We start from the raw sequence: 16,241 nt of genomic DNA on the forward strand, positions 1-16,241 counted from the left end.
GACTGGTAGGAGGGGCGGAGACGGGCACCGGGGTGGAGAGGACTCGCGTGGCTGTGGCGGGACTGAGACTGGCGGAGTGTGGGACAAATGGCGCAGGCAGTCCGAGCACTAGCAGACCCTGCAGCCCCACATTTGCACAGATAAACCCAGAGGGCCGGACTCAGAGTGGCGGAGAGTGGGGCAGGCAGAGTGGCGGGTAGCACCTTGCGGCACCAATTTGCCCACAGATAAACCGGACGAATGCGGGCAGCGAAGCAGACCGCTGCGCAACCCAGGGCTCCAGCTCGGGGAAATAAAGCCTCAAACCTCTGATTGAAAGCGCCCGTGGGGGTTGGGGCGGCAGCAGGAGAGACTCCCAGCCTCACAGGAGAGGTTGTTGGAGAGACCCACAGGGGCCTAGAGTGTGCACAGGCCCACTTACTCGGGAACCAGCACCAGAGTGGCCCAGTTTGATTGTGGGTATCAGAGTGGAAGATTGAAATCCGGAGGAGAGTGAGGCGGGCGCCATTGCTCCCACTCGGCCCCTCCCCCGAGTACAGCGTCACAGCGCAGCCACCAGCATTACCCTGCCCTGGTGAACACCTAAGGCTCCGCCCCTTAAAGTAACAGACGCGCCATGACAAACAAACAAACAAAAAAATGGCCCAAATGACAGAACACTTCAAAGCTCCTGAAAAAATACAACTAAGCGACGAAGAGATAGCCAACCTATCGGATGCACAGTTCAAAGCACTGGTTATCAATATGCTCACAGACTTGGTTGAATCTGTTCGAAAAACAGATGAAAAAATGAAGCCTATGCTAAGAGAAACAAAGGAAAATGTACAGGGAACCAATAGTGATGAGAAGGAAACTGGGACTCAAATCAATGGTATGGACCAGAAGGAAGAAACAAACATCCAACCAGAAAAGAATGAAGAAACAAGAACTTGGAAAAATGAGGAGAGGCTTAGGAACCTCCAGGACACCTTGAAACGTTCCAACATCCGAATTATAGGGGTGCCAGAAGGAGAAGAGGAAGAACAAAAAATTGAAAACTTATTTGAACAAATAATGGAGAACTTCCCCGATCTGGCAAAGGAAATAGACTTCCGGGAAGTCCAGGAAGCTCAGAGAGTCCCAAAGAAGCTGGACCCAAGGAGGAACACAACAAGGCACATCATAATTACATTACCCAAGATTAAACGCAAGGACCTACATCCAAGATTACTGTATCCAGCAAAGCTATCATTTAGAATGGAAGGGAAGATAAAGTGCTTCTCAGATAAGGTCAAGTTAAAGAAGCTCATCATCACCAAGCCCTTATTATATGAAATGTTAAAGGGAGTTACCTAAGAAAGAGAAGATCAAAAATAGGAACAGTAAAAATGACAGCAAACTCACAGTTATTAACGACCACACATAAAACAAAAACGAGAGCAAACTAGGCAAACAACTAGAACATGAGGGTTGTCAATAAGGGAGTGGGAGGGGGAGAGGGGCGTAAAGGTACAGAGAATAAGTAGCACATAGATGATAGGTGGAAAATAGACAGGGGGAGGGTAAAAATAGTGTAGGAAATGTAGAAGCCAAAGAACTTATAAGTATGACCCATGGACATGAACTATGGGGGGGGAATGTGGGAGGGAGGGGGGTGGGCAGGATGGAGTGGAGTGGGGGGGAAATGGGACAACTGTAATAGCATAATCAATAAATATATTTAAAAAAAAAAAAAAAAGAAAAAAAAAAAAAAAGAAATACACTTGGAAGCCCTGGCTGGGTGGCTCAGGAGTATTGGAGTATCGCCCTGTACACCAAAAGGCTGCAGGTTTGATCCTTGGGTTGGGGCGTGTAAGGGAGACAATCAATAGATATTTCTCTCTCACATCAATGTTTCTCTCCCTCTCTCTCCCCCTTCCTCTCTAAAATCAATAAACGTATTCTCAGGTGAGAATTTTAAAAAATCCACAAAAAAACCCAACTTGGTAGTTACAAAACAGTCACAGAGATGTAAAGTTCCAGCACAGGGAAAATATTCAGTAATATTGTAATAATTATGCATAGTGCCAGGTGGGTACTTATCGGGGACATCACTTTGTAAATTATGGAACTGCCTAACCACTATTCTGTACATATGAAACTAATATAAATAATATTGAGTATCAACTGTAGTTGAAAACTAATTTTTTTTTAAATTGGCAGGTAAACAGTGATACATTTAAACAGTAAAAAAAAAGTTCAGTTTTGTTAAAAATGAAGGTGAACCCCCCACCTACCTCTGATCTCTGCTAAGTTTCCTTCCTTGCAGTCATTATTCCCAGTTTTTATGTGTCCGCAAGGAGGTATTCTATTTTTATTCTTTAAATCATTTATTCACACAAATTTTGCTGAAAGTGTATGTGTCAGGCCCTATATGCTAACAATACAGCTGTGAACAAGACAAAGTTTTTTTCCCTTAAAGGACTTACCCAAATTAGCTTCATAAATAAGCTAATTGATAATTACAGCCTATAGCTGAACTATGTATTTTTTAAAATATAACAAAAATATTAAAAAATAAAGAAAACTAAGGGGAGGAGCAGCATACTTTAAAAAGAGTAGTCTCTTTGAGAAGGGCATTTAAGCAGAGCAGGAGAGAGGACACAATGTGAAGACCTGGCAGAGGGTCGTGCCAGGCAGTGGGGATGACAACGCAAAGATCTGGAGGGCGAAACAAGTTTCTTGTCGTGAAGGGACGGCAAGAAAGTCTGTGTGGCCAGAATGCCATCAAGTGGCAAGAGATGATGAGACCAGAGGGCAGGCAAGGCCAGCTCCTGAATGGAACACTCTGTAAGACTTATTCTAAGTGTGACAGAATGTCACCAGAGGGCTCTGAGCAAGAGAACCGGCAGGATGCCTCCTGCACTACCCAGGTGAGGGCGAACCAAAGTGGCCGTGGTGACTGGAGATGTGAGGAGCGGTCAGGTGGAGCATGGCTTTTGTGGCAAGAGCCAATGACAGTCAAACCTCGGTTCTCAAACGTCTCCCATCTTGAACAGTTCGGTTCTTGCCCAAGTTGTTCATGGAAGAAACGTCTTGGCTGTCAAACAAAACCTCGATTCCTGACTTGACAACGCTGTCATACCTGTATGATTACTCACGCGTCTCTCAGGCGTGATTTGGTTTTCAAACAAATTTCTTCTTGAACAGCCTTCTGGAATGAATTAAGTTCGAGAACTGAGGTTCCACTGTAGACCCGAAGAACAGGGTTTAGGAGTAGAGGGCGAGTTTGTTTACAAATGGATAGCCCAAGTAAATCTCTTGGGGTGATGAACTATATCTTGATTGTGGTGGTTAGATAACCCCATGTATTTGTCAAAACTCACAGACTTTTACCCCAAACTAAGTGGATCATTTTATAAGCTGTGTGAATTAGGGACATTATCTAGCTCTATAAGCCACAGTCTCCCCATAAATTGATAACTGCCTACATCACAAAGTTGTACGGAATAAGAGATATTGCTGAAAAAGTACTCTGCACTATTCCTGGCTCAAAATATTACCCTTCAATAATCATCACTATTAAAAAATAATCATCCCTATTGCAGTGCGATAGTCTTCCCACACACCCTTTCTTCACGTGGAAAGGCTAGTGTTTGTGTGTCCAGAAGGTGGGAAGTTTTCCTGTACGTACTGTACTGCCCGGTGCTAGTCTGATAGATGGAGGTCGGAACAGACATAGACGTGACGGCAGAGACGCCAGGACTTTCTCCGTCTCCTTTTCTGCCCCGCGTGTCTTCAGAAGATAGATCTTTCAGAATTTTTCTGTGAAAAACAGAACTCTATTAATGTTGGTATTGTGGATGCCTTTATAAAAAGAAATTGCTAAATAAAACCTTTTTGTCTCTGGTTCAAAGTATAATAATCCACTAGACACCTAAAATGTGTCAAAGAGCCCTTTTGTCTACTTCTGTTACGACGTCCTGCAGACTAGTTAGACTGCAGTTTACGGCCATCTGGGAAGAGACGCTGAACACCTGTGCCACACAGAGTACCTGTTCCTTTCAATGCACGAGGCCCTTGTAGAGGTGTGAAATGTCACTGCCCTCACAAGAAAGATGCCTCCATTATGACGGATATCATTAATCAACAGTTTCTAAATAGTGTCAGAGACCTTCTTTTAAAAAGATCAAATTTAATTTTTCAACCTTCGACTCCACAGAAGAGAAGCCCATTGTTTTCAGAAAAAAGACAGAAATACTATTAAAATGCAGAGTGTGAGTGAGAAATAAAATTGCTCATTTTAACAAGAAGAGGTAAATAAGATCCCACAGGTATGCCTCAGACTTGGTAAAATGGGACTCATGACGAGAATGAGGGGATGGAAAGATTCCTTCCTGAAAAAGTCTTCTAAAACACACTGAGAGAGGGAGAAACAAGCATTATTTGTTCTGGGAAAAGAAGAAAAAACGTTTACTCAAGAATTCCATGTTCACTTTAGAAAAATCAGAAAACTGAAATGTACTTGTGTGAAAACAGTGACAAAAACAGAATCACACACGAAAAACCCACGTAGTATTGAGAGGGCGCCCTCAGTTATCTCTGCCGTCCTTCTACACTCACTAACAGCCTCTGCCTCCAGGAATAAGGCGGCTGAAAGGCAAACCATTCGATTACTGAACAGTTAGAGCCCTTACCAGGCCTGAGGCTGGTTCCACTCAGTGAGGCTAGAGAAATTTGAGCTTCACCCTAGTTCTATATCCATGCCCCACTTTGCAATGTTTGACAACTGTTAAAGACCTTGTTTATTCAAGGCCAAATAATTTTAGTTCCTTCAGCTTTTTTTTTTTTTTTTTTTTTTAAGTAGAAGTGTTTTTGTTTTAAACAATCCAATTTTTTTTTCCAGATTTTATTTATTTTTAGAGAGAGGGGAAGGGAGGGAGGAAGAGAGGGAGAGAAATACCAGTGTATGGTTGCCTCTCATGTGACCCCCATTGGGGACTGGCCTGCAACCCAGGGATGTACCCTGACTGGGAATTGAACCAACGACCCTTTGGTTCTCAGCCCACGCTCAATCTACTGAGCTATGCCACCCAGGGCTCCTTCAGCTGTTTTTATGTAACATGCTGAAGAGCATTCTCCAACCGTAGAGCACAGGTGGCAAACACAAGACCCACGGGCCGAATCCAGCCCTCCACCTTGTTTTATCTGGCTGGTACCTTGCTTCTACCCGGCAGCAGTGCCAATCTCCTCTCCCCTAGTCAAGGAGTAGTTACATTTATACAGTCCTAAAATTACACTCGGCCCCTTGAAGGCAACCAACCGGGACGCTAACGTGGCCCCCGGTGAAAATGAGTCTGACACACCTGCCCTAGACTGTTAGCACAAGTCCCATACAGAAGACAGGGAGACAGCAGTCTCAGCGGCATTTGTAGAACAGTCAGTTGTTCCTAAACCTGGTTATGTCTCAGAATCACCTGAAGCTTTTACTGGCTCCAGATTCCTGTCTGGCAGCCCAGTGTTTGCGTGAGCAGGCAGGAGAGAGCTCCTGAATCCATTTAACAAGCTGCCTGCCAGTCTAGCATGAAATTGTGGAATACTGTGCCCATTTCTTTTTCATTTTAAGTTATGAAACATTTTGAGTATAAAGAAAAGTACAGAAAATAAAACACCTATGTATCATATACCAAGAATCAATAGATACTGATTTTGCCATTTGCTTCAGATACTTTATTTTAATAGGAATTAAGTCATATATATATCGATGTCACCACCAATCTCTTTTCCCTGCTCAGAGAATACCATTATTTAAATTGTATATATTATTTTTTAAAAAGATTTTATTTATTTACTTTTAAAGAGAAGGAAAGGGAGAGAGAAAGAGAGTGAGAGGCACATCAATGTGTGGTTGCCTCTCATGCATCCCTCTACTGGAGACCTGGCCCACAACCCAGGCATCTGCCCTGACTGGGAATCGAACCAGCAACCCTTTGATTCTCAGGCCTGTGCTTAATCCACCGAGCTATGCCAGACATAGCATTCAGAGATATTATTTGCCATTGTTTTGTATTTTTCCTCATCTTTCTGACTGAACCTTGGTGAGCCTTTTGGATGACTTCTCCATCTGTAGTCTTTCTGATGATAGTCAAGTCCTGGGCTTGACTACCTTGTGTGCACTGGTGACCCGTCAAACAGTATTTCCCCGCCCTTCTCCTGAACTCCAGACTCCTACGCCCAATTACGTACGGGGTATTCCATCTGATAGGCGCCTCAAACTTAACACATCCAAAACCAAATGTCACATATCCTTCCACCCCTGGCAGTCTTCCCCACTTAAGTAATTATCAACTGCATTCTACAAAAATTCTGGAGTCATACTCTCATTTCTCACAACCTATAGCCAATTCATGAGCAAATTCTATCATCTATCTTAAAATGTCCAGATTCTTACCCACCCTCACCACCTCCACTGCTGCATTCGGTCCATGCCACTACCACCTCTTGACTAGAAATCACAATAGCCTCTGTAAGTCCTCCTTTTCACCCACCTCTCTTGATAGTCTATTCTCCACACAGCAACCAGTCATATTTTCAAAAGAGTTTAAAAAATTATTTATTTTTAGAGAGAGGGGAGGGGAGAGGAGGGAGAAAGAGAGGGAGAAAAACATCGATGGTTGCTTCTCATGCATGACCCAACCAGAGGCCAGGCCTGCAACACAGGCCTGTGCCATGACTGGGAATCAAACTGGCAACCTTTTGCTTTGTTGGATGATGCCCAACCAACTGAGCCACGCAGGTCGAGGCTCTCCTCATTTTTTAATAGGGTTATTTGTCTTAACAGTGTTTAGTCTTCTGATTGATGAACGTGGGATACCTTTTCAGTTATTTATAGATCTCTATGCTTGATCTTAGCCAAAATGCTGAGAAGTGATAATTTTTCACCTAATTAGATCTTATGAAACTTCTTTCAAAGTTTGTGGTTTTCATATATATATATATATATATATATATATATATATATATATATATAATACTTTTGTTACATTTATACCTAAATATAACTTAAGTTCATAAATTTACTTTCAAACCTAAGTATTTTATACATTTTTATGTTATAAGTGAAATTGTTTTTTTCATTTCATTTTTGGATTGTTCACTGCTGCTGTATAGAAATACAACTGACTTTTGTAAATTGACTTTGTAACCTACAACCTTGCTGAACTTTTTCATTAGTTTTGTTTTAGTGAATTCTTTAGAATTTTCTGTACACGCGATCACATCATCTGCTAATTGTTTTGTTTCTTCCTTTCAAATCTGGATGCCTTTTACTTCATTGTCATGTCTAATTGCCTAAGGACACTGCTAAATAGAAGTAGTGGGCACAGACATCCATAGCCGTAGCTTGTTCCTGATCTTACACGGGACACATTCAGCCTTTCACCGTAAATATGGTATTAGCTATATGCTTTTGTAGATGCCTTTAATCATTAGGCTTGAGGAAGCTCTCTTCTATTTGTTTGATGAGCATTTTCATCATTAAAGGTATTGGATTTTGTCAAATGCTTTTCTGTGTGCTGAGATAACCATTGTTAGTTTTTTTCTACGAATATAATGTATTCAAATGTTAAACCAATCTTGCATTCCTAGGATAGTTCCTGCTTCATCAGTGTATAATAATACCTTTTATATGTTGTTGGATTTGGTTTGTTGTTTTGTTGAGGAATTTGTATCTAGATTCATGAGGAATATTGGTCTATAATTTTATAATTCATTTTTATTAGGATAAGCCATGTCTTAATATAATTATTAATATTGGTTATCTACTGTTTTATTATTTGCTTTTAAGTTCTATATTCTCTTGGGTTATTTGAAGGCTTTTCAGAACTCCATTTTAATTTATCTATTGTGTATTTGAACAAATCTCTTTGTATAGTATCTGTATGAGCTGTTCTAGGGTGTTACAATATAGATACCTGGTCTCCTCAGAATGATTATTTCACCACTTCAAGTAAACCTTAGAAACCGTACCACCTTATAAATCTCTTACTCCTCCCCTCCTTTATTTTGTAGTATATATTTTTGAAAATGTTAAGTTGTACTTGACAAACAGTAACATTACATCCATTTCAGGGGCACGACACAGTGACACCTCTCCAGTGTGATCAGCATGCAGCTGTCGTGTGTGTTACATATGCACGCACTGAAAACCCCATCAGACAATGTCATCTTTGTTTAACCATTAAATATTTTTTAAAGAATTCAATAGAATAGCCCATTATATTTGCCCAGATCTTGCTGTTTCTTCATTCCTAACCTTCCAAGTTTCTTTCTGTCTTAAGAACTTTCTTAGCAGTCATTTTAAAGTAAGTCTGTTCTCAATGATTCTTCTTTGTTTTCCTTCTTTATCTGAGACTCTTTATTTCACCTCCATATTTTTACCAGATACAAAATTCTGGATTGACAGCTCCTTTCTTTCAGCACTTAAAATGTTATTCCATTTCCTTCTGGCCTCCGTGGATTTTGATGCAAAAGCTGCAGTCATTCACACAGTTCCCTTGTAAGTAATGCCCTTTTTCGCTGGACGCTCATGAGATCTTTGTCTTGGTTTTCAGCAGTTCGATTGTGGTATGTCTGGGCAGGAATTTGTGTTTACCCTATTTAGGGTTTGCTGAGTTTTTTGAATCTGTAGGTTTTACCAAGTTTGGGACATTTAGTTATTATTTCTTCAAATATTTTTTGCAACATGCATTTTCCTCTCTTGTGACTTAAATACGTTAGATCTTTTGGCATTGTCTCAAAAGACCCTGAACCTTGTTAATTTTTCCAATCTCTATTGTTCAGATTGGATAATTTCTATTGAACTATCTTTGAAGTTGACTACCTCCTTATCTCCATTCTCCCATCAAACCCATCCAGTTAGGTTTTATTGCTGTTACTGCATTTCTCGGCTCTAAAATTTCTGTATGTTTCTCCTTTTATACTTTTTGTTGAGTTCCTGTCTTCCCATTTATTTCAAGAGATTTCACCCCTAATTTTTAGAACATTTAAATAACATATTCCTGAAAAGAGAACCCTTATGCAATACTGTGGGAATGCATACAGGTGCAGCCATTATGGAAACAGCATGGAGGTACATTTTTCAAAAAATTAAAAAAACAGGACTGCCTTATGATCCAGAATTTCCACTTCTGGTTATATATCTGAAGAAATCCACAAGCTGAACCTGGTTAATGAAATGTTCCTCATCCCACCCTTACCAGTGTGGGCACGGCATCATACAGCAAAGCAAAAGGTTGCAGGTTTGGTCTCCAGGTGGGGAGAGTGCAAGAGGCAAACTGATCAATGTTTCTCTGCCTCCCTTCCCCTCTCTTCAACCTACCTACCTACCTCCTCATCCCTGCCTCAGTCCTTGGAATGTGCACTCTGCCTACTATTCTCACAGTGGGAGCTGTTCCCAAGAATGCAGCCTTGAGAGAGCAAGGTGTTGTTGAGACCACCTGGATGGTACAAGTGACTGAGCCCAGTTAAGGCCTCTATGTAAACTTCTAAGATTCTGGCAGTGGTGCAGAGATTTACTCATCTTGTAGCCACCCAAAACAAGCCTTGTAAGTAAGTTCCCTTGCTTATTACACCTGTCATTCACCAATCTGGAGTGGTCTGCCTCTGTCTTTGGTCTCCTCTTGACATCTGTGTACTGGGGCCAGTTTGTGAACTAACAGTTGGCCATCAACCTTTATTTGGGAATGGTTGGTCTGTATGTTAGATGCTGTGCTTGTGGAGCATGGGGATACCTTGAAAACGCTATCTGCTTTAATACTTTTTAAAAAATCTGTACACAGTGCACTGTGGCAAAGAAGAGAAACGAATGGCTGCTGCAGTGGGCTGGCCTATATTGTGGGCCATTTGGCTGACCACCATGGCCATATAGAGACGAAAGCTCAAGTTGATAAGTTGGAGGAAGGGCTGAGAAGAGAGGAGAATGTGCAGCCGTCCACTTCTTTGCCAGCCTCGGGACTAGCAGACAAGGTGGGAGAGCAGAATAATAAGCTAGAGGACATAGTATGTCGTTCTGCAGGGCTAAGAGGTCATAAGCTGTCATGCATTAAGAGCCAAGTGCTATGACAAATCCCCAGGAAAGTGAGCTGAGCGAAGGGGATGCTGTGTGGTGACTGACAGTAAGACAGATGGAGTGCCCCATGCTGCACTCCATCTTAATAAAAAGGAACATTTCAAATAGCAGTCACACTAGACTTGTGATAATAAAGAAATAAACCCCCAAACTCCTAGGAGAAAACTTGTATTCTTTCGTCCCTTGAAGTTATAAATCTTATCATGTCTGAAATGCAAACGCCCCAGGAGATAACTAAAACACTGCTCACAGAGACTGAAGAAAAAAAGGTGTGTGTGCGGGGTGCTTTCTACAATTCAGACTGCTATACAAGTTTCTTGCCCAAAATCTAATCCAAAGCCGCTACTGACTCACCTCTGCCAGGGCTCAGACCCCCACTGTGACTAAGTGGCACATCTATTTGTAGCGGAGCAGCACTGTCCGCCAGCTCAATGTCTCTAGAAATGCGGGTGCTTCTCTGTAGTGTATGTAGATCCTCCAAATGCTCCCGCCCCTGTTCCTGTGGTGACTCACAAGGCCAGAGAGAGGGATGGATGGAAATTCCTGTGGATGCCTGCCTGGTATACAGATGCCTGGAAAAAGGGCCAAACTGCGGCAGCCACCAAATGATGTCAGAGCAGTCTGGCTGGTGATCACTCATATGTAATGACGTGTGTGACTGAACCCAGTTAAGGACCCTATATAAACTTTTAAGATTCTGGTGGGGCAGGGAGAAGCAGCTCTACTCATTGTGCAGCCACTTGTAAGTTCTCTTGCTTATTATTAAACTTGCCACCTACCAATTTGGAGTGGTCTGTGTTTTCCTTTGGTCTCTGCTGTCCTTTGTATGTAGGGGCCAATTTGCAAACTAACAGACCATTCCTGTCATACATGTTTCTGCCTCTTGCATTTCCTTCCATTTTGTAACAAGGTTCTAGGTAATCTGACTCCTGCTTACCTTTTCTTGATAAACCTCCCCTTCCTCCTTGCACCTTAGATTCCCAATTCCCAGAATAGGCCAACCTTCTTCTTACCATACAACCTACCTTTGATTACCCTGTTCCTTCAGTCTGAGAAGCTCTTTTCCTGCCTTTGCAAAACTTCTCCCTGTCCCTATCTCAACAAATTGACCAGACTGATGGTGTTCTAAACCCCATCTTTTATAAAGTCTTTCCCACTCACTCTACCAGGCAGGAATGACATAGATAGTAGTTCTCTCATAACGCCAAAAATCTTACTGCATTTGCTCATGTTTCAAAGACAGGGTTTCATCTCCCGTTCCCCCTACCATCTACCTAGTCATCAGATTTGTCAATTCTACCACAGCAGTGTCTCAAGTCTGCCTACTCCAGAGCTATCCCACTACCCGTATGAAAATCACCCAGATTATTTCAACAGTTTTCTGTCACTCAGTTGTACTACTTTCAGCTCTCCATTCGTTCAACAATTATTGATACTAATCTTGTATGGTCACTTTGCCAGGCTCTTGGATCACAGAAAATAACATACAGGCCATGCCCTTAAATACACTGGATTTCCAACAGGATGGGATAAGTGCTGTAACAGGTCAGTGAAAGGATGCCACAGGAGAAAGACATAATCTGGCCCTGGACGTCTTTGGGAGGTTGGAGAGAAGGCAATCAGAAAGGTTTCCAGGAGGAAATCAGGCCTCAAGTATATGCAGGAGTTACAGAGCATGTAGAACAATGTGTTTCAGCAAAGGGACAGATAAGGAACAAAAGTCCAGAGTTAGAAGTTAAGAAAGAGAATGCAAAGTAATTCAAGACATAAAATCTATAGCCCTTCTTTCATATTGCTATTAAAGTTAACCATGTAAAAGTAAATGTGGAAATCTAGTACTTTGCCAAAAGATAAGTCTAAATGCCTCTTTAGCAGAGCAACTTGGGCCCGTCATAATCTGGCTCAAATCTGTCTGTCTCACCAATTCCCTTCCTGCATAAACACATGCTCCGTCTCTACACGGTTTGTTTTTACACAGCACCATTTGAAATCACTTGGTTTCACAGCACACGCAGGGTGCGACGCAGAGCACTCACCGGTACGACGGGCGCCGTGCTAGGATCCCGTGTGCTTTCTGTGAGGAGCCTATACTGTCAGATGAGTCCTGAGATTCTTCGCTTTCCGATAAAGACGATACCTAAAGAACAGAACTGGCTTTACTGTCGTGAACAATGCAGGTGGAAAAAACCCTTAATTTTTACTTTCAGAAAAATGATCTGTCTCCTACAACTCAAGTCCACTTGTCATTAAATCTAAGGTTTAAAAGAAAGAAACAAAAGGAAATGGAAAAAGGAGAAAGTATATTTCAGGAGCCCAAAGTCATTAGGGCAATGTACAGTACAAGTGGCTCAGAACTAAGAAGAAAATCTATCCTCAAAATAAGCGATACTTTTCACTTGAGTTGTAAAAACCAATTGCTGATCTCCACCTATTTCTGTACTGATGCACATTACTCAAAGGTTTTTTGAAAATCATTAATACTATCTGATTTGGATTCTGGACATTCTAACTTTGAAATACTATTAGATACCCAACTAATATCTCATTATTAGATAATGACATTGAGGAGATTGCTGAGTATGCAAGTCTGTGAGTCAGGGAAAAAGTCTGGGCTACATATACATTTGGGAGTCATAGTTTTTTAGACATTAAGACTAGACAGGCTCAATCATGGGAAAAATGTAGAAAAGAAGACAAGAACAAAACCCAGGAACATTCTAACATTAAGAGGTTAGGAAGAAGAGGAGGAATCAGCAAACGAAACCGAGAACAGGCTGTGAGTGGCGCAGAAAAATACCAAATGAGTGCGGTGCCTTTGCAAAGGTAGAGGACACAGTGTCCGGAGGAGAAAAGAGTGACCGACCACGTCAAACGGTGCTAACAGGGGAAGTAAAACAGGGGCTGAAACAGACCATTAGATTTAGCACGGTGGAGGTCACGAGCACGGGCGGGCATAAACGTACGCTACTTAAACTCTGCAATGGCTTTAGCTCACTTCACAATCACATTAGTTAATACATGTAAAGCACTCAGTGCACGGCACACGCACGGCAAGCACACAGTAAACCTTAACTAGTATGAATAATGACCCTTTAAAACTATGTCGACACAATAACCATAGGCAAGTTTCAAGTTAAAAATAGTATCTTACATGTGAGAAAACAAGTTATTTTCAATTTTTTAAATGTATTAAATTTCCCAACACTTGACCAAATTTGCATTGTAACACCTGACTTCACCTTCATTAAAAAATAATAATAATAATTCAGCCCTGACTGGTGTGGCTCAAGGGGCTGGGCGTTGTCCTGCAAAGTGAAAAAGATCTCCGGTTCGATTAGCAGTCAGAGCACGTGCCTGGGTGGTGGGTTTGGTCCCCGGTTGGGTGTGTATGAGAGGCAACTGGTTGATGTTTCGCTGCCCCTTTTTATCCCTTTCCCCTCTCTCTAAAAATTAATAAAATCTTAAGAAAAGATGACATTTAAAAAAATAATTCTGGCAGGCTTCTAGAAAGGATGTAAATTAACTCTCTACATTACTATTACTAGCTATAGAAAGTCTTCCCCTGAATTATTTATTTAGACTTAGGTTTTACATTTCCAGAGAAGCTTGTTTTACATTCTGTAATCTTCAAAAACAAGTTTTAGTGTACAACTACTTATTTATACCTTACATTAAATCTTTTTTTTGACAGATTAGAAAGAACTGGTCACAACCTATAATAATTAAGAAACAGTAAGAATAACAAAAAATAAATAAGAAAAATCTGTCACTTTTACGTTTCCTTCAGCATCATGGATATACCATTTCTAATTAAACTTTTAACTGTTTTCACTGTCCTTCAGTTTACTCCCAAGCCTCCCACTGAACTCAAGTGAGAAAATAATTTCTAAAACTAAGAGATTACTTATGACTGAGATCACGTATTTCTCTTTGATGACAGCACTAGTAAGTAAGAGCAAACTCTTCATACAAAAACTAAAGTATCCATGCTGCACCCACCCTTCCTATAGGAAAACCAGATAAAAATGCAGCTCTAGAGCGGACAATATTGCCAAACACTATATATTCAGGAAGAAAAAGGAGGCATACAGCTTTTTCTAGGATAGCCGCTTCTAAAAATGAGATGACCCAGGGCAGTACGACACTCACAGAAGACAAAAGGTAAGACGGGGAGACAGAACGGGAAGGAAAGGAACCAGAATGCTCTTTCCTTCCTGGTGCTGTCAGGTGTTAACATGAAGGTAGAGAGATAGAAAGAAGAACTTCCCTCAACTATGAGAACTTTCTTTTATTTGCCCTCCATAAAGCATAAAGTACTTTCCTTCTTCGCTAAGCCACTCACGTCATCACCCCTGTTCCAAATCCTTTTTGTGCAGGGGCAGGTACTGCTGCAATAAAAAATGGTGCTTTCCCGTAAGAAGTCATTTCCTTAGATTCTAAGCAATAATTTCCCCCAAAATTGTCTTCTGAAAGTAGAAATTCTAAAAGTTTTCTATTTGCCTCATTTATTCTATAGTCTAATATCCATGGCAACTTTATCACCTTGGTTTATAAAATAGTAACTATAGCAACTTCAATATGTCTGAAAACTTAGGATATAGAAGTCCCCTCTCTCAACCACTAAGTCTTTGAATTTCTGTACCGTTTGCACGTGTGGTGGGTGAATTACAGTAGACTGAGCTGTCTGGATGACCCCCTGAACCTGTACTTGCTCTCCAGGAAGAGGTACAATTGTCACTGGCGCAGATCCTCTTAATGACATCTAAGAACAAATAAAAATTCAATTAACAAAATATATATTGTACCTATAACACATAAGATAGCTGAGTTCTTACTTAACACTGGAAAACACATTTCAGAGCCTATTTTGTTTAGCCACATCTATAAACCAAACATTGATATCTTCCATGGGCTGGAGACTGCACTAGAGGGCTAAGAGAACCAACCAACTACCACAAACAGAGTAGGAGCTGTCATATAAGAGGAAAAGTAAAGAGTACTGTCCTGTGGGAGCTGGGTTTGAAGGATAAACAATTCCCCGAAGGTGTGTACAGGGGAGGCGGATGGAAGGTATTTTGGGCAGAGGAAATGAGTGTGCAAAAACACGGAGACTTCTTAAAGCCCACCCATCATCCCTCAAGGCTTTCTCAGATATATTCCTCTTTCAAGAAGCTTTCTTGGATATTTTCATTTAACAGAGATTTCTCACTGCCTTCTGGACTACCTCAGTTCACACCATTCATCTTGGACTTAAATCACACACATACAAAAATCCAAATTGCTTCTCAGGCTCTGAAAGTCACTTCCTCACTGCTCCTGTGTTTGCATCAAGTCCCCAAACAGTGCCTTAGTCCCTTTCATTGAAGTTTCTTTTCCCCTTCCCAAGACTGAATTAAATTCCAGTCTATCATTCCCCCAAATGCTCAAATCATGAAGTTTTGTATATAAACTTTTATCTAGCTACTGAGAGATGTAAATTCTCAACACAAAGGACTCCACCCCCTCCTCCCCATAGGCAATATGGACATGACCAAATTCTAGCACATCTATCAGCTGAAGGGCATGTCCCTAGGATGACCCTAGCCCCTTTAAAATACCTGCCTGAGAAAGAAAGTTCAATGCTGCCAAAAGAATTCACTGTTTGTTCCAGTCAAAACCTGACTATAGGCCCCTGACCTCATTTTTCTTAGAGCATTTACTTTAGAACACTTGCAGTTGTAAATCCTTTCTCTGACATTTAAGATTAATTCTTCTACAACCCAGAATTTGAAATGTAATCACCAAGAAGGGCAGGGGCCTTGTTTACTGCCCTGCACCCCAACCCCTTCTGCCGGAGGGTAGGAGTCTAACTTCGATAAGCACCAATTAGTAAAACAGATGGCTTAATCAAAATGACCAACCTCCCTCATCTTCAGTACTTTTCTACAGCACACCCCAGTGTTTAAAAAGGCCCCCACCTTTTGATTCAGCAGAGTTGAGCTCAATTTATGCTGGGGTCTCTTTCCTACTACACTTGTCTGAATGAAATCCTTCTTGCTGTCTTTAACAAGTGTCCAGCTTTGTATCTCTTTGACAGTACTTTGATATGGGGATACAGAAATTAAAGGATAAAAATGAACTGAGAATTCACAAATCTTAGGAGTCCAGATCTAGA

General features: G+C 41.2%; 1 protein-coding gene across 6 annotated transcripts in view; it reads right to left on the bottom strand.

The window, feature by feature from the left end:
• Positions 1 to 16,241, bottom strand: part of ATF1 (activating transcription factor 1) — a 67,190-nt gene that overhangs the window by 13,369 nt on the left and 37,580 nt on the right. For 2 of the 6 annotated variants that reach the window (XM_045184157.3, XM_024575492.3), the window contains exons 3-5: positions 14,730 to 14,849; positions 12,124 to 12,224; positions 3,653 to 3,783 (exon numbers count right to left, since the gene is read on the bottom strand). In XM_045184157.3, the coding sequence (XP_045040092.2) occupies positions 3,653 to 3,783; positions 12,124 to 12,224; positions 14,730 to 14,849 (352 nt within the window). Of the gene's footprint in view, positions 1 to 3,652; positions 3,784 to 12,123; positions 12,225 to 14,729; positions 14,850 to 16,241 lie in introns of those variants that run through there. The other 4 variants (XM_045184158.3, XM_024575491.4, XM_053921486.2 and 1 more) reach the window with 3 other exon arrangements.

The sequence above is a fragment of the Desmodus rotundus genome, chromosome 3 (assembly GCF_022682495.2).
Source record: "Desmodus rotundus isolate HL8 chromosome 3, HLdesRot8A.1, whole genome shotgun sequence".
NCBI classification, from domain to species: Eukaryota; Metazoa; Chordata; class Mammalia; order Chiroptera; family Phyllostomidae; genus Desmodus; species Desmodus rotundus.